This window comes from Melanerpes formicivorus, unplaced genomic scaffold (assembly GCF_026170545.1).
Source record: "Melanerpes formicivorus ecotype bairdi unplaced genomic scaffold, bMelFor1.0.p_v2 SCAF_2, whole genome shotgun sequence".
Taxonomy (NCBI): Eukaryota; Metazoa; Chordata; class Aves; order Piciformes; family Picidae; genus Melanerpes; species Melanerpes formicivorus.
In genome coordinates, this window is record NW_027142354.1 from 47,673,367 (window position 1) to 47,694,230 (window position 20,864).

General features: G+C 56.0%; 1 protein-coding gene across 3 annotated transcripts in view; it reads left to right on the plus strand.

The window, feature by feature from the left end:
* The first annotated feature begins 481 nt into the window (after positions 1–481).
* ARHGAP26 (Rho GTPase activating protein 26) overlaps positions 482–20,864 on the plus strand; it is a 141,457-nt gene continuing 121,074 nt past the window's right edge. Inside the window, exon 1 of one of the 3 annotated variants that reach the window (XM_068159030.1) lies at positions 482–825. In XM_068159030.1, the coding sequence (XP_068015131.1) occupies positions 672–825 (154 nt within the window). In that variant the 5' untranslated portion in view covers positions 482–671. The remainder of the gene's footprint in view (positions 826–20,864) is intronic. The other 2 variants (XM_068159021.1, XM_068159012.1) reach the window with 2 other exon arrangements.

Sequence of the window (20,864 nt, forward strand, 5' to 3'; positions counted from 1 at the left end):
TTTGCGTAAAGCCACAGTCCGCAAAGGCCCAACCAGAGGAGCTCAGCCCGGTGCAGGTTTTCTTGCAGCCCGGGAAGGTCCGGGGGAAGGGGAGTGAGCCGCAGGGAACGGCCGAGCCAGGCGCCGCAGCAGCAGCCGCGCAGAGCCCAGCTGCGGGCTCTTCGACCCGGCCGTTCCCGCAGGCCGCGGAGGGGATGGGCTTCACTAGATCCCGCCCTTCATGCCCCACCCCCGCAGTTGATTGGTTCATGCAATATAATGGGCGTGTTCCTGCAGAGGAGGTGGGTGGGGAGCAGACCGCTGGGCTCAGCCACTGGCTGAAGGCTGGCGCGGGGGCGTGTCCCGGGCAGGGGGCGTGTCCCGGGCTGGCGGCGGCGCGGGCGGGCGGGCAGCGTTCGGGCCCTGCCCGGGCGGCGGCCCCAGAGCGGCGGCAGCTCCGCCCCCGCTGAGCGCTCCGAGCCGGCACCGCTCCGCCCGCCCCGGCCCCGCTGCGCTCCCCTCGGCCCGGCCCGCACCGCCACAGCCCGGCCCAGATCGGCCCGCCCCGACACGGAGGCTTCCCGCGGCTCCAGCAGTTCCCCGCAGAAGCGCTTAAAAACCGCTGTAGTTTTTCCGGTTTTGGGTGTTTTGCTGTAGTTTTCTGGTCCTGCGGGACTCGGTGCGCGGGCAGCATGGGGCTGCCGGCGCTGGAGTTCAGCGAGTGCTGCCTGGACAGCCCGCAGTTCCGGGAACGGCTCCGCTCCCACGAGGCCGAGCTGGAGAAGACCAACAAGTTCATCAAGGAGCTCATCAAGGACGGGAAGTCCCTCGTTGTCGCACTCAAGAGTAAGTGGGGGGCTAGGGGTGGCTCCGCCGGGGACCCGCGACCCCCGCCCAGTCCGCTGTACCGGCTCCCTGCAGCCTGCCCGGCCCGCGATACCACCTGGTCCATCATTATCCATCCTGGTTGGTGGTGCCCTGGTCCTGGTCCATCACGGACCAGCTGCGCTCATCCGTGGTCTCCGAGAGCTTTGTAGTTTGAGTGGTTCATCGGGATGTGCTTGGTTCTGCTCCTGATCCATCTGAAAATGGGTGGCTGTTGTCCTTTAGGATGTGCCAGGTCTGGTCCTGGTTTCTCAGGACACGGATGGTCCATCAGGATGTGCCTGATTCTGATTCTGGTCCATAAGGATGTGCCTGCTCCATAGTCCTCAGAGGTTGCAACCTTTGCAGGTGGTTTGGCTGGAGCTGTGGGTGGGTGCTGTGCATTCCTTTCTTGTCTCCTCTCTGTTTAGGGTGGTGGATGCCCAGGGACACCCTCCCGGGCTCTGCCCAGGGTTGGCCCCACCAGTGCTACCTCCTCTGTTCCCAGCATGTACAGCGAAGTGGAGATGGTTGTTGTGTGGGAGGAGGTTAAAGCTGCAACCTACTGCTTTGAGGTGTGGACTCTATGGGAGGAGGACTCTGTGTTGTAGGTTCTAGGGCTGGGGAGACCGTTGCCTGTGGCCAGCAGTGTCTGTTTCCCCCTCATGCTCACCCTGGCTCCATGGCCAGGCCTGGGGACACCTCTGCATGGCCACCCACTCAGAGTGCTGTGGTGGGTGGGTTGCTTCCTGAGCTGCATCTCTGTTCCTGCTGTCTGCTCATGGTGTCGTTTGTTTTTTTGTTTTTATTTCAAGTGCTTTTGGCTCAAATCACAGCTCACTTCCCTAGCTGGCAGGTTTCCTGTCCTGGGCGCGCTGGCAGCAGGAGTTGTTACCTTGCTGAGCTCACCCTGCCCTTCTCAGTGTCATGGGGTGGTGGGATGGGAGATGGACATGTCCATACACAGCTGTGTTGGACCCCCATGGGGACCTGGGACCCACCAGCCAGGCCTTGAGGGGGTTATTTTGGGACCTGAGGCATGGTGATATCACCACTGGGCAGGTAATGCTCTGGGAGAGTCCACCAACCTGTCCCACTAGCCACAATCAGAGGGTCGACCTAGCACCACTGTCTCATCCCAAGCTGCAGCCATGGAGCTGATCCCTGCTCTCTCCCCTTCACATCTCACACCAAGTCCCATGGGTGCAGTTCCTGCTGGTAGCATCTGGCTTACAGGGACTCCCATTCTACCAATTCTGGGCATTTGGGGTTAAAAATCAACCCAGACATGGTGCATTTATGGTTCTGCAGGTCTGAGCTGTCTTCTGCTGCAGTGCATTTGCTGAGCTGAAGGCAGCTGTGCCTGGCCCTGCCTGGAGCATTCATTTTATCTCGGCACAAATCCTACAGCCTCGTTCTTCATGGCAAAGAACATTTTAGGAGCTCAGCTGGTGGGTCCCAGGGGGGTTGGTCTGTGGGCTGAGTCAGGAACACCTTCAGCAGGTCACTTGGCAGGTGGTGGTCATGTCCTTGCCCTGATGATGCTGATTTGTGGGCATGTTGTGCCATTGTGTGTGCTGGAGGTGGCTGGAGGGCCTTGTTCATTGTGGCAAAGAACGTCTGAGGAGCTCTCAGGTGGGTCCCAAGGGGTTGGTGTCTGGGCTGAGTCGGGGACACCTTTAGCAGGTCACTTGGTGGTCGTGATGCTTATTTGCAGATACAGCTGCTGGGCTCCTCTGCTACCAGCCACAGCCATGCTGCATGGTCCTCATGCTGGGGCAGGAAGACCCCTTGCTGGCCTCTGGAGATGAGGGTGTTTTGATGGTGGCATTGTTCTGTGGGCCCTGCTGAAAGCACTCCTGGATTAGCCCTTAATTCCAGCGTGGGGCCGGAGGGTGCCCGCCGGTGCCCAGGCTGTGCCACACGGGCAGGCCGTGAGTAACGAGGGTTTGGCTGCAGCATTAATTAACGCCGGAGAACCAGCACTGCCTGGCCTCCTGGCCACATCCCACCTGTGTGTGTGGCCTCAGGCGTGGAGCCATGGTCCCTGCAGAGGAGGGGAAAGGTTTTGGGCAGGGCATGGGTGACCTGCTCCAATATGGGGCTCCTTTTCCTGCTGTGACAGTGACTTCACCAGCTGCCCGTGATCCATAATGCCTCTGATTTCTCCAGCAGAGACCTACTGCAGGACAGGATCTTAGCCTGCTCTTTCTGCTGGTCTTACCCTGCTCCCTCTGCTGGTGTTACCCTCAGTGTGGGGTGGGTATGAGGTCTGGCCATGTTGTGTGGACTGTTAGGACTTTCTGGGTGTCTGTCGGCGTGGATGAGGATGAGCCAGGGGCGGGGATCTGTTGTGCTACCTCCTGCTGGGTCTTCCTCCTGTTTCACTACTGCAGGAGGTTTGGGCGACCGTAAGCTGGTGCAGGTGGTACCTGGTGACCATTCCTGGAAATCAAGAGGTGCTCACTTATCAGCATTGCATTTTTGGTGTCTCCATGGTGTCTTATCTCCCCATGGCTGTTCGGGGTGGCCTTATCTCCCTGCCTTCGCTGTTGTAGAGGACATGATGATGTGGGGCCAGACAGGTCCAGGGAGTAGCAACTCCTCTGGCTCAGGGCAGGCTGTCTTTGGAGTGAGGACTCAGCTCTTGGCACAGCCCTGCAGCCCAAGTTTCTTGAAGTCTTGGCAATATCCTCTCTCATTTTCCTTCCTCTTGTGTTCTCTGCTGAACGTTTCACATCCTCTTTGTTGTAAGACAGGCACAAGGAGAACGTAACTCTTTGTGTGTCAGTGAGGAGCACTTGGATGGGGCTGTGGGGTGGAAGGTGCAGGAATGAGGGGGACCCCTCCATAGCTCTGGGGTACAGCACTCTCCTGCTCCCTACTACTCTGCTTGGCCCCTTGGAGCCTCTGTGCCCCCAGCACTGTTCTGCTGGGTTGCTGAGGCTGGGCTGAAGGCACATGGGGAGGTTTCTCTTGTGGATTGGGTGGAGGAGCTGCTCTGCAGCCACCCTGCTTTTGCTCTCTGTGGAGGGATGGAGAGAAATGGGGCTGACTGACAGCACTTGCTCCTTCATTTATAAAAAGAACTAATTCAGGAGGTTGAAATGAATCCTCGTTCTTGTTAACTACCCCTTGGAGCTGAAGGCATCTCAGGGGTGTTTGTATCTGTGTCTATAGATAGAAATGCCATTTTTCCCACCCCAGTATCTGTGCCTATTTCTATTGTCTCCCTTTGCTGCTAGGCTGCTATTAGGAGTGACCTGGTTTCCAGCCAAACGTGTCCCTCTCCCTCCCTCCTACACCCACCATCAATTATTCACAAAGTTTTGCAAATGCCAAGACCTCAAGTGAGACATAAATAATGAACTCGAAGCTTGGATGCTGTGAGACTTGTTCTCAAGCACAGGACCGTGGTGACCATCAGTACTAGGGATGTGGGATCAGTTTGTCCCTGGCCTGGACCAGGAATATCGTGGCCAGCAGGACCAGGGAAGTGATTGTGCCTCTGGATTCAGCACTGGTGAGGCTGCACCTTGAATACTGGGTTCAGTTTTGGGCCCCTTACTCCAAGGAGGACATTGAGGGGCTGTAGCAGGTTGAGAGATGAACAGCAAATCCTGATGAAGGGTGTGGAGAACAGTGCTGGTGAGGAGCAGCTGAGGGGACTGGGGTTGTTCAGCCTGGAGGAAAGGAACCTGAGGGGAGACCTCATTGCTCTCTACAACTCCCTTAAAGGAGGTTGGAGTGAGGTGGGGGTTGGTCTCTGTAGTATCAGCTGATAGAAGGAGAGGAAATGGCCTGAAATTGTGCCAGGGGAGGTTTGAGTCAGACATGAGGAACAATTTCTTTGCTGCAAGAGTGTTTGGGCATTGGATCAGGCTACCCAGGGAGGTGGTGGGGTCACCATCCCTGGAGGTGTTCAAAAAACCTGTGGGTATGGCACTTGGGGACATGGTTTAATGGCCATGGTGGTGTTGGGTTGATGGTTGGTCTGGATGATCTTAGAGGGCTTTTCCAACTAAAACAATTCCATGGTTAAATGTCCCAGCGGTAATTGGTCCCAGTATGGTGGCTGCCTGCAGTGCTGGCATTGCCACCAGCCCCCTCCACTTCGGAGTAGGGAGAGGGACTATCAAGCTCAGTGATGCAGAGATGCTTTGCAGCTTGCTTCTGACAACAGGCAACATGTCTAAGGATGGAGGATCTGGAGATGCAGGTGGCTGCCAGCCATCTCCTTTCCTGTGCTGCTGCAGAGGCTGAGGGGGTTACCTTCCTATTATATTTATATTACAGTTACTACTTAACAAGGCCTGTGGTGAAAGGACAAGGGACAACGGTGTGAAACTGGAGCAGGGCAGATGTAGATTGGATAGTAGGAAGAAATTCTTTACTATGGTGGTGGCAAGGCATTGGAACTTGTGGGAACTCCTGGAAGTGTTTAAGACCAGACTGGTTGAGGCTATGAGCAGTGTGGGCTAGCAACTCAAACTGTTCTCTGATTCCTCCTCCTCTTGACCCCTATGGTGACATATGCTGTGCCCTCAAGGTGCTGGGGCAGTGGGGGGGCTGTGGCTGTCATGTCCTTTGGGGCTGCAGTCTGGTGCCCTGCCACGTTTCTGCTCTTGTTTTGCTTTTGCTTCCTCCTCCAGTTCCCAAGCACTAATTTGAAGCCACTGAACCCGTCCACGCCCCAGCTGCTGCTGCATTCCCATGTTGCAGGCTGCAATTTGTGTGGTGGGGCTGGAATGGGGCTGGAAATCCCCTTGGGCAGAGGGGTGCAAGGGCTGGACCCCAACCGGGCTGAGCCATGCCCTGGCCAGACTTTGCTATGCCCCAGCTTGTCTGTGCCATGCCCTGGCCGACCTGTGCCACGCTCTGACCAGGCTATGCCGTGCCTGGGGCTCCCTTGGCAAGGGCAGAGGTGCCTGTGCTCCCAAAATGTGCATTTAGGCTGGGCTTGGGTTTGGGATCATTTTTCCTTTTGGCCAGGTCACTGCAGGGCTGCAGGATCAAGGAGGGAAGTGGGGAAGGGGTGATGTTGGGGTGGACCTGGGTCCTGCAGCAGCTGGAAGGTGACCTGACCCTGTCAGCCTCCCTGGGTTTTGCACTGGCTCTGCCCTCCTCCAGCATGCCCTGAGCTGGCTGTGATGGGGCTTGCCCCTGGGTTCCCAGCCCTGAGAGGACACAGTCTAGGCAAGGTTGTTGACCTTTTTGGTCTGTGTGATTTTTAACAAGCTGCCCCAGGGAGCACTCTGTGTCTGCCCATGTGGTGCCAGGGTCACAGACTCACAGGATGATGGGGTTGGAAAGGACCTCTGGAGATCATCCAGCCTGAGCCCCCTGCTAGAGCAGGGGCACCCACAGCAGCTTGCTCACAAAGTACAGGTGGGTTTGGAATCTCTCCAGAGGGGACACCACAGCCTCTCTGGGCAGCCTGCTCCAGGGCTTCAGCACCTTCACAGCACAGAAGTTTCTCCTCATCTTGAGATAGGTAATGGAGGTGGCCTATGATGCCAGGAGGGTTCTTGCTGTGGCTGTGGGGTTTTCCTGGGACGCATCCTGCTCCATGGCTGCCCTGTGGTGTGAGAGGCAAAGGGGTGGCCCCTGGCTGTGTTGTGGATGTGCTGGGCTCTGCTGTCACCTCTGTTCCACATCTCAGCAACTTAGCTTCTGCCAAGCCTGCATGAAATGCTTGTGGGTGTGTTTGTGGTGTGCAGTGGTGTGTCCAGAGCTGGCTGGAAGTGAAAGTGAAACTGGTGTCCAGCCTCCAACCTGAGCAGCTAATTCCCTTCTAGTCCAAACAACAAGGCTGTCTATAAGCAAATGCTTCAGACTCCAGCTCATTCCTTCAGGTATCTCCTGCCCCAGATGGCTTTGCCACCATTGCTGCCTTTCCCTGCCTGCCTCCAGTTCAGCACCCTCAGCCCTGCTGGGAGAGGCAGCTCAACTGGAGTGTGGCCCTGCTTTGGGTGGGTAGAGTTGGCCAAGCACTGGGCAGAGAGATAAGAGTGATGTGCTCTCCAAGTGTCCTTGTTTGCCTCTCCAGGGTGAAGGCCCTTGGGCGTGTTGGAGGAAGAGCCACGTCTTGGGCTGTTTCATAACCTGGTGATGTTTGTGGTGAGAGTCCTTGTCACAGAATCACAGAATGGTTTGGCCTGGAAGGGACCTTAAGGATCATCTACTTCAACCATTAACTCTTCTCTACCAAGTCTACCACTGAACTATTCCCCCAAGCACCACGTCATTGCCTGTGGCATTGCTTCCTGGGTTTCAAGAAGCATCACAGAACCGGAGAATTGTTTAGGTTGGGAAAGCTCTCTAAGATCATTCACTCCAGCCTTCAACCCAACACCACCATGGCCACCAAACCATGTCCCCAGGTGCCGTGTCCACACATTTCTTCAACACCTCCAGGGATGGTGACTCTACCACCTCCCTGGGCAGCCTGTTCCAGTGCCTGACCACTCTTGCAGCATGGAAATTTTTCCTTATATCCAACTTAAGCCTTCCCTGGCACAATTTCAGGCCATTTCCTCTTGTGTTATCACCTGATAGTAGGGAGAAGAGACTACCCCCTCACCTCACTCCTACCTCCTTTAAGGGCTCTGTAGAGAGCAATGAGGTCTCCCCTCAGCCTTCTCCAAAGCACACAATTCCAGAATGCCCACAGGGAGGGAGGGAGTAGAGCAGAGGGGTTATCAGACCCCTGTGCCAGCCAGAGAGGGGGTTGGCAGCACCATCCTATCCTGGCTGCAGGCTCCTGGGTTCATCCGGGGAAGCTCTGTGTGTGCCAACCTGCGAAGAGCACGGGGACAGGCGGCACCGGCGCTGCCTCCCACCCTCCTTGCAGCAACCATGGGAACAGCATCTCCTTCACGCAGGGTCCACGTCACTGTGAGCTGCCAGCCCCAAAGGAGGAAAAAAGAGAAAAGAAAAAGAGATCCAAGCATCCCACCACCCCCAGCTCATGTCCCAGGGCGTGCAGCTGGCACCACGGACATCGCTGGGTGTGGTGGGATGGCAGAGCAAATGGAGCTGGGAGATGCAGCTGTGCCGGCATAGCTGCACACAGCCCTGGATGAACTGCCTCTTGACCTGAATCAGGCACATGTGCTCCATCCTGGCAGTATGAGCAGGACCCAGCAGGTACCCAGCTCCTGGCACTGAAGGAACATCTAGACCTGCCCCTTCACATCCCAATCTCCAGGTCCATCTATCTCTTGCTTAGATTGTTATCTCAACTACCTCCCTGGGCAACCTGTTGCAATGTTCCACCGCCCTCATGCTAAAGAACTTGTTCCTAACATCCAATCTACATCTCCTCTCATTTCAAACCATTGCCCCTTGTCCTGTCGCTGCAGTCCCCCTCCAGCCTTCTTGTGGGTCCCCATCAGGTACAGGAAGGTCTCTATCTGGAGCCTTCTCCAGGCTCTTCATCCTCTACTATCATGTGCACCACCCTCATTTGAATTCAGTGCCAGCTGAGCTATTAAGCATCCGACTGCACAAGCCACACAGGTCATGCAAAGAAGTAGGAAGTCCTCTTTGCATTTGGCCATGCTGGTGCAGCACTGCTTGAGCTCTTAACCATGCACCTGTCCCATAGCATGAAAGATTCCCCATCCCCAAATGTTTCCTATAGTCCCCCAAAAGGAAGAGAGGGGGCAAGTCATGGCCTGGCATGGGGGGAATCACATTACTCCTTCAGTGGGTGACCAAGGCAGGAGAAATCAGAAGCAGTTCAGCACCCAAACGTCAGACCCAGGTGTGTGACTGGCCCTGTGGTTTGCTGGCCTGGCCAAGGTGTCAAGAAGCAGGTACTAGTCTCTTTCAAGTGATTTCCTCTGATAGGACAAAAGGCAAATGGGCACAAACTGGAGCCCAGGAGGTTCCAACTCAACTCAGTTGGGAAAAAATTCTCTACTGTGAGGGTGCTGGAGCCCTGGAGCAGGCTGCTTGGAGAGGTTGTGGAGTCTCCTTCTCTGGAGCCTTTCAAGACCCATCTTGATGGGTTGCTGTGTGACCTGCTCTGGGCGATCCTGCTTGGGCAGGGGGTTTGAACTCGATGATTGTCAGAGTTCCCTTCCAGCCCTCACTATTCTGTGCTTTTATGGTTCTGTGCACCCAGGGTGGCTGCAGTGGGGGCACCTGGCTGTGTCCCATCTTTGCTGGGCTTGGTGCTGGGCACGAAGCAAGCTCCTTGGGGTTTTGCTGGGCATCCAGGGCTGTGCCCAGGGGGTCGGCTGTGGTCAGTGGGTTTGGGACGGCCCCAGGGGAGCCGGGTTGGGCTGCGGCTGCTGAGGAGCTGCAGCGTGACCGCGGTGGGCGAGGAGGGGAGGGGGAGCTGGTACCAGAACCCGCACAGCTTGTTCAGTGCTTGCTGTGAATCATCCCTGCCTGCCTCCTCCCCCGGGCACGCGAGCGGCTGCCGCTGCGCCCGCCGCATCCCGAGCTGTTTGCCTGGCACGCTTCCCCACCACCTCACACCACAGCCTCTTCCACCTGCTCCTCATCATCGCCCTGTCTGCGCACCCGCCACGGGGGGCTGCTTGTCGGGGCATCACCCCAGCTGTTTGTGGTGCCAAGCGTGGCTGGGGGCAAGCGGGAACAGGGCTTCCCCGCTGCCGTTCCCGCCTGGCAGCCGGAGCGCGACGGTCAGGGCACCGCGCGGGTGTCCGCCGAGAAGGGACAACGGGCACGGGATGCTCTGCGGAGCAGGGACTGGAGAGCAGAGGGGGAAGGGGCTGTCTGTGTGGTGGTGCCAGGCTGCTTTCTCCCTGGAGTTTGTGGGAAGTACACCAGCCTCCGGACCATCTGGCTGCCGCACGTGGAGCGACGGGTGCCGCTCTGCCAGGGCTGCCTGTGCCAGCGCGGGGGCGAGGGGATGCTGAAGGGCCTGGCTAGCCTCATGGTTGGGCTGTGGTGGTCTCCACAGCACCCCATCACTAGGGTTTGGACCCACAGCCAGGGTACAGTGCTCGCCGTGGCACCCACCAGTGGGGTTTGGACCCTCAGCTAGGGTAGGTGTGATGCTCCCAATGGCACCCCTTCGCTGAGGTTTGGGCCTGTGGTACCCCATCACCAGGGTTTGGATATGCTTTCTGCCCCATGCCAGGTGAGGCTTTTTTATTCCCAGAAGACAAAAATGGTCCCTTTGTTCTGGGCTGCAGTGTAAAATGAGCTATTTTTAAAGGATGGGGAGTTTTTAATCTACAGCCAGGCCAGAAATAGCTCATGAAAGAAGAAAATAAAACCTTTCTTGTCCCCAAGGTTTGCCCAGCTCCTGGGGGGTAGCTGTGCTATGCCCTGCCCTCCTGCCCATCCTGCTGTGGGGATGGTGAGCATCAAACATCAAGCTGGTGCGCACCTGGTATCCTCAGAGCTGCTTTCTCAAGGTTCATGTCCTGTGCAGTGATGTGTTTGGGGATGTTGTCACAGCCCATCTTTACCTGGCATTGCCCTGGTGTGCCCACAGTGTTCCTGTGTACATGTGTGTGCACACGTGGTTTTGTTTGGTGGCTTCTAATCATAGAATGGTTTGACTTGGAAGGGACCTTTCAAGCTCTTCCAGTCCAACCCCCCTGCAGTCAGCAGGGACAGCTGCAACTGGAGCAGGTTGCTCAGAGCCCCAGCCAACCTGACCTGGAATGGTTCCAGGGATGGAGCATCTCCCAGCTCTCTGGGCAACCTGGGCCAGGCTCTCACCACCCTCAGTGGCAAACATCTCTCTGCTCTCCTGAATCTGTCTCTTTGAGTTCAACCATTGTCCCTTGTCCTGTCACAACAGACCCTGCTCAATGGTCTGTCCCCAGCTCTCTGATTGGCCACTTCAGGGACTGAAAGGCCACCAGCAGATCTCCCCGGAGTCTTTTCTTCTCCAGGCTGAACAGCCCCAACTCTCTCATCCTTCCGTCATTGCTGTGGCCTTCTCTGCCCCTGCTCCAACAGGTCCACGTCTGTGCTGTGCTGAGGACTCCAGAGCTGGCCCTGGCACTGCAGGTGGGGTCTCAGCAGGGTTGAGCAGAGGGGCAGAATGCCCATGCTGCTGAGGATCAGCCCAGGACACTGCTGGCTCTGGGCTGGCAGTGCCATGTCATGTCCAGCGTTTCACCCACCAGCACCCCCAGGTCCTTCTCCTTAGGGCTGCTCTCCAGCCCCTCATCCCCAGCCTACAGCCCTACAGTGCTGTCTCATGAGGAGTGTGTTGGATTCTCTCTGCATGGGCCAAGTGAGCTGGAAAATGAGCTGCTGTCACCTTTGCAGTCACACTGCCCACCAGAGCATTCCTCTGCTGTTTTTTCCCCTTTTCCAGCTGGAGTAGCATCTGCCCAGAGCCCTGCCCTCACCCAGTGCTGGTTGCTTAGCAATGCTGGACAAAAGGACCTCATTGCAGAGCAGAAGGGTTGGGTGACTCCTTTGCTTTCCCAGGTGCTGGCAGCTCTTGCAGGCTCTTCAGGTGGTGGGGTCACCACTCCTGGAGGTGTTCAGGAAACGTGTGGACATAGCATTTGGGGACATGGTGTAATGGCCATGGTGGTGCTGGGTTGGTGGTTGGACTCAAGGATCCTGGGGACCTTTTCCAACCAAAACAATTCTATAATTTCAGGGGGACAGCCCTGCCCTTGCCCCATCCCTGGGGCAGCAGTGGGATCCCTGCTCCAGGCAGGAGCCTTCTCCAGGGGGGGTTGAGCCAGAATGGTCTGCAGGAAACTGGGAATCATCTCCCAGTGTTGCATTTCCAGTCCTATCAGTGCTGGTGGCCATGAAGGCTGGGAGAAAGCCTAGGCTGGAGGCAGGGAGGTGCTCTGGGCTGTGCATCCCGTTCTCACCCCTTGTGCTTCCCCTGGGCTCTGCTGGGGAGTTTAATTTATTTCCTTTTTTTTTCCTGCCAGAGCAGGAAAAATTGAGTCACTTGCTGGTGATGTTCCTGCCAGCACGGTGGGATTGTTCCTGTTCTTACAGAGGAGGTGGAGGAGCACCGGAGACAAAAGGATTTCCGCAGGCTCCTTGGGAGGAGAAGGAAGCAGGCTGCTGCCAAGCTGCTGCTCTTGAGGGGCTGGGACCTGACCCCTCTTTCCTGCCCTGACTGTGGGCACTGGTGAGAGCTGCTGCTGGGATACAGCCCCTTGGGGCCAGAGAATGGCTTTGGTTGGAAAAGACCTTTAAGCTTATCCAGTCCAACCATTAAGCCAGTATGTCCAGGTTACCACTAAACTGTGGCCCTCAGCACCACAGCTCTACAGCTTTGAATCCTCTTTAGGATGGGGACTCCACCACTGTCTTGAGCAGCCTGGGCCAGAGCATAACCCTTTTGGGGAAGACAGGCCAGGCTGGATGTGGCTCTGAGCAACCTGATCTAGTGTGACGTGTCCCTGCCCATGGCAAGGAGGTTGGAACTAGATGATTCTTGAGGTCCCTTCCAACCCTGACAATTCTATGATTCTATGTCCAACCTAAACCTCCCCTGGTGCAACCTAAGCCTGTGTCCCCTCAAGACAATGCAGCCCCTTGCATAGCAGTGCCTTGCAAGCTGAGGTGGGGCCCCATGAGGCGTTGCTCCATGGGCACAGTAGAATCATAGAATGGTTTGGGTTGGAAGGGACCTTAAAGGCCATCTAGTTCCAACCCCACAGCCATGGGCAGGGACATCTTCCACTAAACCAGGTTGCTCAAGGCCCCATTCAACCTAGTCAACCATGGGTCAACTGGGATGTGCTGGAAAGGACTCCTGTCCGGCCCTTTGGGTGGGCTGCAGGACCCCTTCCCACCCAGGGCATGAAGGTTGCATCATCTGCTGTGGGACCCCAATGTTTCAGCTCCTGCTCCTGGAGAAATCAAGCAGGCTCCCTGCTGGGCTGGCTATTAACTAATTAGATTTAATAAGGAGCTAATCCAATAGGTGGCTGCTACCTGAGGCAATCTGCTCCCTCCCAGCATGGTGTCTGGCTGAGGACTCTGCCAAGGTCCCTCCCACCCCTACACCAGGGGTGCGAGACCCCCGCCCAGCCTTCTGCTCCACTAATGGTCATTGCCTTGGTCATCAGGAGCAAATTTCTTCTGGATTAGTGTCCTCTAAATGGATTAGCTGTCTTGGGCAGGGCCTTGTCTTCTCCTGAAATGTGATTCCCGGCTCCAGTCGATGAATTGTTGTGGCAAGGAGTGAAAAGTGATGTGGTGCCTTTGTGTGATTCCTTCCAGGGCTGGAGAGCAGGGAAATGGAAGAGGCTTAGAGGGGAAATAATAATTAGCAAGAGAGCTCATTACACTGTGATGGACTTGTTAACCATGAGCCAGCAAAGTGCTCATGTAGCCAATGGTCTCTCCTCCCCCTCTGCTCTGCCCTGCTGAGGCCACAGCTGCAGTACCGGATCCAGTTCTGGGCTCCCCAGTTCAAGAGACAGGGAACTACTGGAGAGAGTCCAGTGGAGGCTCCAAAGATGCTGAGGGGCCTGGAGCATCTCTGTGAGGAGGAAAGGATGAGGGAGAGCCTTGGGGCTGTTGAGCCTGGAGAGGAGCAGCCTGAGATGGGATCTGCTCAATGCTCAGCAAGAGATAAAGGACCTGTGGGGGGCAAGAGGCTGAGGCCAGAGTCTTGTCAGTGGTGCCCAGGGACGGGGCAAGGGGCACAAACTGGGACCGAGGAGGTTCCATCTGAACAGGAGGAGAAATGTGTTTGGTGTGAGGGTGCTGGAGTCCTGGAGCAGGCTGCCCAGAGAGGTTGTGGAGTCTCATTCCCTGGAGAGATTCCAACCTCCCCTGGCCATTGTGATCCTGGTCAAGCTGCTGTGGGTGCTCCTGCTTTAGCAAGGGGGTTGGACTGAGTGATTTCCAGAGGCCCCTTCCAACCACACAATGCTGGGATGCTGTGACTCACCTGTGCTCCCTGTTGCAGGAGCTGGGGCAGGGGAGCTGTGAGTAACTGGTGGCATTTCCATGGTGCCATCAGAGGCACTTTACTCATAGGTGTGAGGCTGGGAGCGTTTGCAGGGCTCGCCTAGAGCAGCAGCTGTGGGACAGCCTTCAGATGGGGGTGGAAATCCAGCGTGCCAAATCCTTGCTGCCTGGGAGAAACTGGAAATACCTTCCTGGTTCGAGGCCCAGAGCTCAGCAGCTGTGGAGCAGCAGCTCTGCACAGGTGGGACACGACTGTCCTTGCAGCAGGGACATTCCCAACCAGCTCTCCTGACCCTGGCTGAGACAGGAGGATTTTCAGCACAGCCTCCTCAGGAGGTTTGTTGTTTGTGCCCTGGAAATGCCAACCAGGGCTGGAGTTTTCCACTCCGTTGCCGTGTCCTTGAAGTTTTGCAGGCACTCAGCTGCCGCCCGCCTCTGGTGCTGTCACACATCCAGCCCTGCTCTGACACATCCTCCTCCGTGTTGGAGGGCTGAATATTTACTTTTGATTTTACTCAGAGGCTCTGCTGGTTCCACCTGAGCTGCTCTCACCCCTGGCCACGTTCCCAGCCGGCAAACTTTCCACCGGTTTGCCTGTTGCTGGCTGCAGGTTGGAATGGGCTGGGGGGGGGGTTGGGGTGGTGGTTCTGCCACAAAACAACAGCAGGATGTCACCAAAAATAAACAGGAGGAGAAGCTCCAGAGCTGGGAGTTGGGTGGGGAAGAGGAGAAATCCCCTTGGGTTTGTTGTCTTGCTGAGTGCACAGAACAGGCTGGGTGTTCAGGGCCAGCAGTGTGCTGGCACCTCGAGGGTGGTGAGACACTGGAAAAGGTTGCCCAGGGATGTTGTGGATGTGCCCTTCCTGGAAGTGCTCAAAGCTAGGCTAGAGGGGCCATTGTGCAACTTGGTCTTGTGGGAGGTGTCCTTGCCCATGGCATGGTGTTGGAACTAGATGATCCTTAAGGTCCCTTCGATCCCAAACTGTTTCATGATTCTATGATTCACACAAAGCTTCCCAGGGTGGTGGGCCTGGGGGGATCTGTGCAGTGTTGATGGGTGGGAGGGTGGCTGAAGTACTGATTCCTGACATGGTCATGGTCAGCCTGTGATGCTGGTACTTGGCTTTGGGCCCTTTAAGACTGTCTAGGGGATGTTGTGGTGGTTCCCAGCACTGCTGGAGAGAGCTCTGCTGCCTGGCAGCTTGCCTGTGTTTCTCCAAGCCCTGGTGATCCTTGCTGGAAGAAAGGACTTGCTTTAGGATGTGCTTTCCAGCAGCTGCAGACATCTGTCTTCTCAGCATCTCCAGGAATGGGAAGCCTTTCCAGGGCTCATTTGTGTAATTTCATGGGTTGTCCTAGAATGAGGCTGATTTGGATGGGAAGGAACCTTTTGAGGTCATCTAGTCCAACCCCCCTCCAGTCAGCAGGGACATCTGCAACTAGAGCAGGTTGCTCAGAGCCCCAAACAACCAGACCTGCAGTGATTCCAGGGATGGGGCATCTCCCACCTCTCTAGGCAACCTGGGGCAGGGCCTCACCAGCCTAATCATGAACATTTTCTTCCCTTCTCTCCACTCTCAATCTCCCTTTTATGGTTCAAACTGTCATCCCCTGTCCTGTCACAACAGGCCCTGCTCAAAAGTCCGGCCCTGTCTCGGTTGTAGGGCCCTTTAAGTACTGGAAGGCCACCACAAGGTTCTCCTTCCTTGTCCTGACCACAGATAGAGACAAGTCACAGTGCTTAACCAACCCAGCACCTGCAGACAGCTCCTGCACTTCTCATGTCGTTTTATTCTCTATCACTTTCCTTCCCCACCCACTGTTGTCTCTGTCCATCTTCACCCATGTTAAGCATTGGAACAGGCTGCCCAGGGAGGTCACCATCCCTGGAGGTGTTCAAGTATGGACATGGTTCAGTGGCCATGGTGGTGTTGAGTTGACCATTGGACTTGATGATCTTGGAGGTCTTTTCCAACCTCAGTGACTCCCTGGTTCTATGTGTATCTGAATCAAGAGCTGCTGCAGCTTGTTGCCTCCTTCCTCTCCACAAACAGCCTGGTTAACACTCAGCTGGTGCAGGGCTGATCTGGGCTGGGCACCAAGCAGAGCACTTCTGAGCAGAGAGTCTGAGAAGTCCATTTTGGGCAAGTGGAGAGACTAGTCCAGAGTCCTCAGGAGAGGCAGGACAGATGGGAGCCTCCCCATATCTTCCTTTCTGGAGAGGTTGTGGCGTCCCTCGCTGTGTGATGGTGAACTCAGCTCTGAAGTGAGGATCTCTTTAGGTGTGACCCTCAGCAGCGATGAGGACCAGCTGCTTTGTTAGCACATCCCTGCTGCCTTGGCCAGTTGCTGTCCCACCAATGATGCAGGGAAGAGAGGAAGGACCAAATGTGTGTGCAGTGGATTTCTGAAGCGTCTCCACCACCACAAGATAAAGATCTGAGTCATGAAAGTCTGTGTTTGAGTTTCGCTGCAGTAGGAAGTGATGAGCTAAGAAAAGCTGAACAGGAAGGATGGAGAGTGGTGGTGAGACCCCTGCTCAAAGGCTCTGCAGCAAAGCAGCCTCTGCTGGGGGCTGGAATGTCCAGAAAGAGAAAGATCAGGGCTAGGTGTGGGTCAGAGAAGGGAGGGCAGGAGGGTGAGGGCTCTGATTAATCATCAGCCTCTTCAAACTGAGAAGACAGCTGCTCCTCACCTCTGGAGCTCTGAGGCCCTGCTGCAGGCTGTCTGGCTGAGCTGAGCTATGGCAGCAGGCTCATGGAGCTGCCAGCAGCCTGACCTCCACCACCAGCAGCAGTAGCTATTTTTGAACTGCTTATCAAAACACAGTGCAGGTTTGGACCATTTCTAGCCCAAGAGGAGCAGGCAGGAGTCTCCGCTGCCTCCTTGTGTGTCCATGGCCACATGTTTCTGAGAGCCCCACACTGCTCTTATCTCTCTGAAGTTGTTTTTACTGATTTTAAAGTTCTCTGTGAAGTGGCTCTGGTGAGCTGGTGCCCAGGGCTGCAGCTGGGGAGCAGGGCCAAGGCCAAGCTCCTTGGAGGTATTTGGAGAATGGGTAGATGTGGCACTTTGGGACGCGGTTTAGTGGTCATGGAGGTGTTGGGTAGAACGTTGGACTTGGTGATCTCAGAGGACATTGCCAAACAATGATTCTGTAATTCTATGAGGTGCTTTCTCCTGCCCCTCCAAAGAGAGGAGCAGCCCCAGTCCTTGGCTAGGTAGGAGCTGTCTTTCTAGCATTAAACATCTCCTGCCTTCCTTGGCACCATGACACAGGGACAAAGTCAACCAGCAGACCCTCCTTTTCCTCACAGATGGGCTGATCCCAGACTCTCAGCATGGTGGGGATTGCCAAGGAATTTGGGGAAGCTTTGCACAAACCTCCTGGCCTGGCAAGGCTCCCGAGATATCTCCAAGCATTACTGGTTTGGGGGTGGCAGGATGACGTGGCCAGGGTGCTGAGCTGGTGGGCAGCATGGGGGGGGGATAATTTTAGCTGTGCAGCCAGGCAGCCCTTCCAAGGGCTAACTTTGTTTGTCATGAAGCAGGGAACTTTTATCTCTTCAAATCCCATGGCAAGAATTCCTGTCTTTGATGAGTTACTCCAGGCTGGTCTGCTGTGGGGACCCAGTGAATGGTCCCATTCATCCTACAATGGCTTCTTGAGGCTTTGAGCAAGTCCAGTTGAGAGGCCCATGGCAGGGAGGTTGGAAGAGATGATCTTTAAGGTCCCTTCCAAGCTAAGGCACTCTATGATTCTGTCCCTTTGGTCAATGTTTTGCCCTGCCCAGGCAGGCTGAGCGTGTGAGGTGGGGTGAGGGCAGCAGGACACTGTGCTCCTGAAGCTGCAGCAAAAGGCTGAGCAGAGGATGTGGCACCTCCTGCATCTTTGTTCTTGGGGCTGTCTTGGGCAGATCATTCAGTTTTTGTTTCACTTGAGCAGTTTTTCCCCTGAGGCATGGTGTGGAGGGTGCATGTGGTAGGATGAGAGGAAAGGGCCTCAGGTTTGTCTAGGGGAGGTTTAGGTTTTGGATAGTAGAAAAAATGTCTTTGCTGGAGGCAGGAGTGGTCAGGCACTGGAACAGGCTGCCCAGGGAGGTGGTGGAGTCACTGTCCCTGGAGGTGTTCAAGAAACCTGTGGACATGGCACTTGGGGATGTGGTTCAGTGGTCCTGGTGGTTGGAGTTGGTGATACAGGACTCACAGAATGAGAGAGTGACAGGGGTTGGAAAGGACCTCTGGAGATCATCAAGTCCAACCACTGGGCCAGAGCAGCTTGACCCAGAACAAGCTGCACAGGACAGTGTCCAGTCAGGTTTTGAATGACTCCACAGCCCCTTTGGGCAGCCTGATCCAATGCTCTACCAGCCTCAAAGCACAAAAAGTTCCTCCTCATGTTGGCTGGAAGATTTTGAAGGTCTTTTCCCACTGGAGCAATTCTGTGATTGTGTTTGCAAAGTTTCCCTGGTCCAGTGAAGATCTGGGCTTTGGGGAGGGGGGATTTGGTCTGTGTGTGTGTGCTGCTGAGGTGAGGCTCAGCACTGTGTTTTGGCAGGAGCCACACATGTGGTAAATGCACCAAAATGAGGTTTGAGGGTGCTGCAGGGCCCTGACAGTGGTGCTCTCCCCTCCTTGGAGGGTCCTTTGCCAGTCACACTAAGTCCCCAGGGTTACCCCCTGTTGGGTCTGGCACCCTCCAGCAGGTGCTGAGCCAGGGTAACCTTTCCCAGGGCTTTTGTGGACAAACTTGGTGGCAAAAGCTGCTGCTGGAGGTGGGGTTGTCTTTGCTCATCTGGTTTTATTTATTTACTCAAAGGATGAATCAGAGCAACCTGCCAGCAGCTGCAGGCCCATCCTGAAGCACTGATTAACTCCAGCCACCTGGGTGAGAAGCACTTCAATAAACAAATAATTGCTAATTAGCTCTGAATGCAGTGTGGGGACTGGGCTGACTCAAGAGGACCTCCTTGGCTTGCAGGAGCAGGGAGGGCTTTTGCTGATCTCCTCTGGGAAGCTCAAAGAATTAAACTTCTTGGAACAAATTCAGCTCTGAGTGGCGCAGCCCCAATGCTTCGTGCTTGGGCTGGGTCCAGGTGGTGGCTAAAATTTGATGCTGGGGGAAGGACATTGAGGTCCTGGAATGGGTCCAGAGAAGGGCAACAAAGCTGATGAAGAGTCTGAAGAACAGGCCTGGTGAGGAGCAGCTGAAAGAATTGGGGTTGTTCAGCCTGGAGAAAAGGAGGCTGAAGGGAGAGCCTCTGACTCTCTACAACTCCCTGGAAGGTGGTCAGAGTCAGGTGGGGATTGGTCTCTTATCCCAAGGAACAAATGATAGGACAAGAGGAATTGGCCTCAGGTTCTTCCAGGGGTGGTTTGGTTGGACATGAGGAACAATTTCTTCCCCTTGAGGGTTGTCCAGGCCTGGCCCAGGCTGCCCCAGGCTGCCCCGGGCAGTGGTGGAATTCTCATCTCTGGAGGGGTTTCCAAGGGGTGTAGGTGTGGTGTTGAGGGCCATGGTTTAGTGGTGACCTGGCAGTGCTGGGTTAATGCTTGGACTTGATAACCTTAAAGGTCTTTTTCCCACCAAAATGATTCCATGATTCAGTGGGTGCTTTCCTGCATCCATGGGCCAGATCCAGCTGGCCATTCCCACCTCTGACCTGTCCCAAACCCCATCCCTGGGCATTCCTGGGGGTTGCTGCGTGACCCTGTGGGGGCTTTGCTGCAGCCCTGGCTGGGGTGGTGGCTGGCAGGGGTGGTTGCTGTGGGGACAGACACCATATTGCTGCTTCCTAAGCACCCTTGGCCAGCCCTAATCCGCCTGTTTTGGCCACTGATTAGCACGGCTGCTCCCTGGATTATGTGTCCTGGCTGGTCCCTGCCTGCCTGGTGGCTGCTGTGCTTCAGGGGGCTGTGGAGGTGCTGCTGGGGTGGCCAAGTTGGCTGTGTCATGCTCTAGTCCCCCTGCACCTGAATGGCTAGGGGTTCTGCTGGTGAGCCCTCCACCTGTGTTCTCCAGGCTCCTTCACTTGGGCTGTTTTGCAGGACAGATGTCCTGGCTGGAAGGAGGCTCCTGGCAGGTCGAGGTGGTGGTGGAAGTGAATCAAGCCCTTGCCATGGCTGCAGGCTGGGAGACCCTGAAGAAGCCCTGCTGTGAGCCCATGGGGAATGCAGTCCGAGGTGTTGCCTCTTGCTGCTTCTCATCCTGCTGCAGTGCCCCCTGTCCTGTGCTCAGGGCTGGCAGATTGCCTGTGGGCCTTGTGGCTTGCACATCAGGCTCATGGTTTGCACCCAACATCTTGCCTGATGTGGTGGCTTCTCCTTGGGCTCACCCCATGGCACCCATGCAAGGTGCTGGTACCCTTCCTACAGTGCCCATGCATGGAGTCACCTGCTGGGCTGCAAGAGAAGGAGCTGCAGGGTGGCGGCACCTGCATGGTGAGGCCCTGGCGTGTGAGGCTGTGCTGCTCACTCTGCTTGGCCTGTTGCTGTGGGATTTGCAGTGGTTATACTGGAGTGTTTCCAACTGGGGGCTGTCACTGACCAGCACTGTGATCCCTGTAGCCTGGGCAGGTGATACCTGGTGACACTCAGACCTTCCTCTTGTGCTGTGGGCAGATCTGGAAGTGTTTTGCAGATCCCTTCCCTTGTTCCTGGGAAGCTGGATCCATCATTTAACTCATGCCCAAAGGGGAGCTGCCGTGTGAAGGACCAAAGGAAGCTTGTCCCTGTGCCAGCTGCTGGTGACAGCACTGGGAGCAAGCCCAGGGGATGGCAGCAGGCTGGTGATGCAGCCATGGCACTGGCAGTCCCTGGTGCATGCCCACAGGCACATGAGTGGTGAGGAGGCTGGAGGCGTTTTCTTTAGGAGCAGCCAGAAGCTGGACCACGACACAGCTGCAGATGGCTGCTGGGGAATCATAGAATGGTTTGGGTTGGAAATGACTTTGGAGGTCATCTGGTTCCAGCCCCCAGCCAGGGGCAGGGACACCTCCTACTACACCAGGTTGCTCAAGGCCTCAAGCATTGAGAAACTTGTCAAAGCCACCAAGGGGGGAGCTGGTGGCTTCTGCCCTTGTGCTCCCCAGTGGGAATGTGGCCATCTCCCCAGTGAAGGGCTG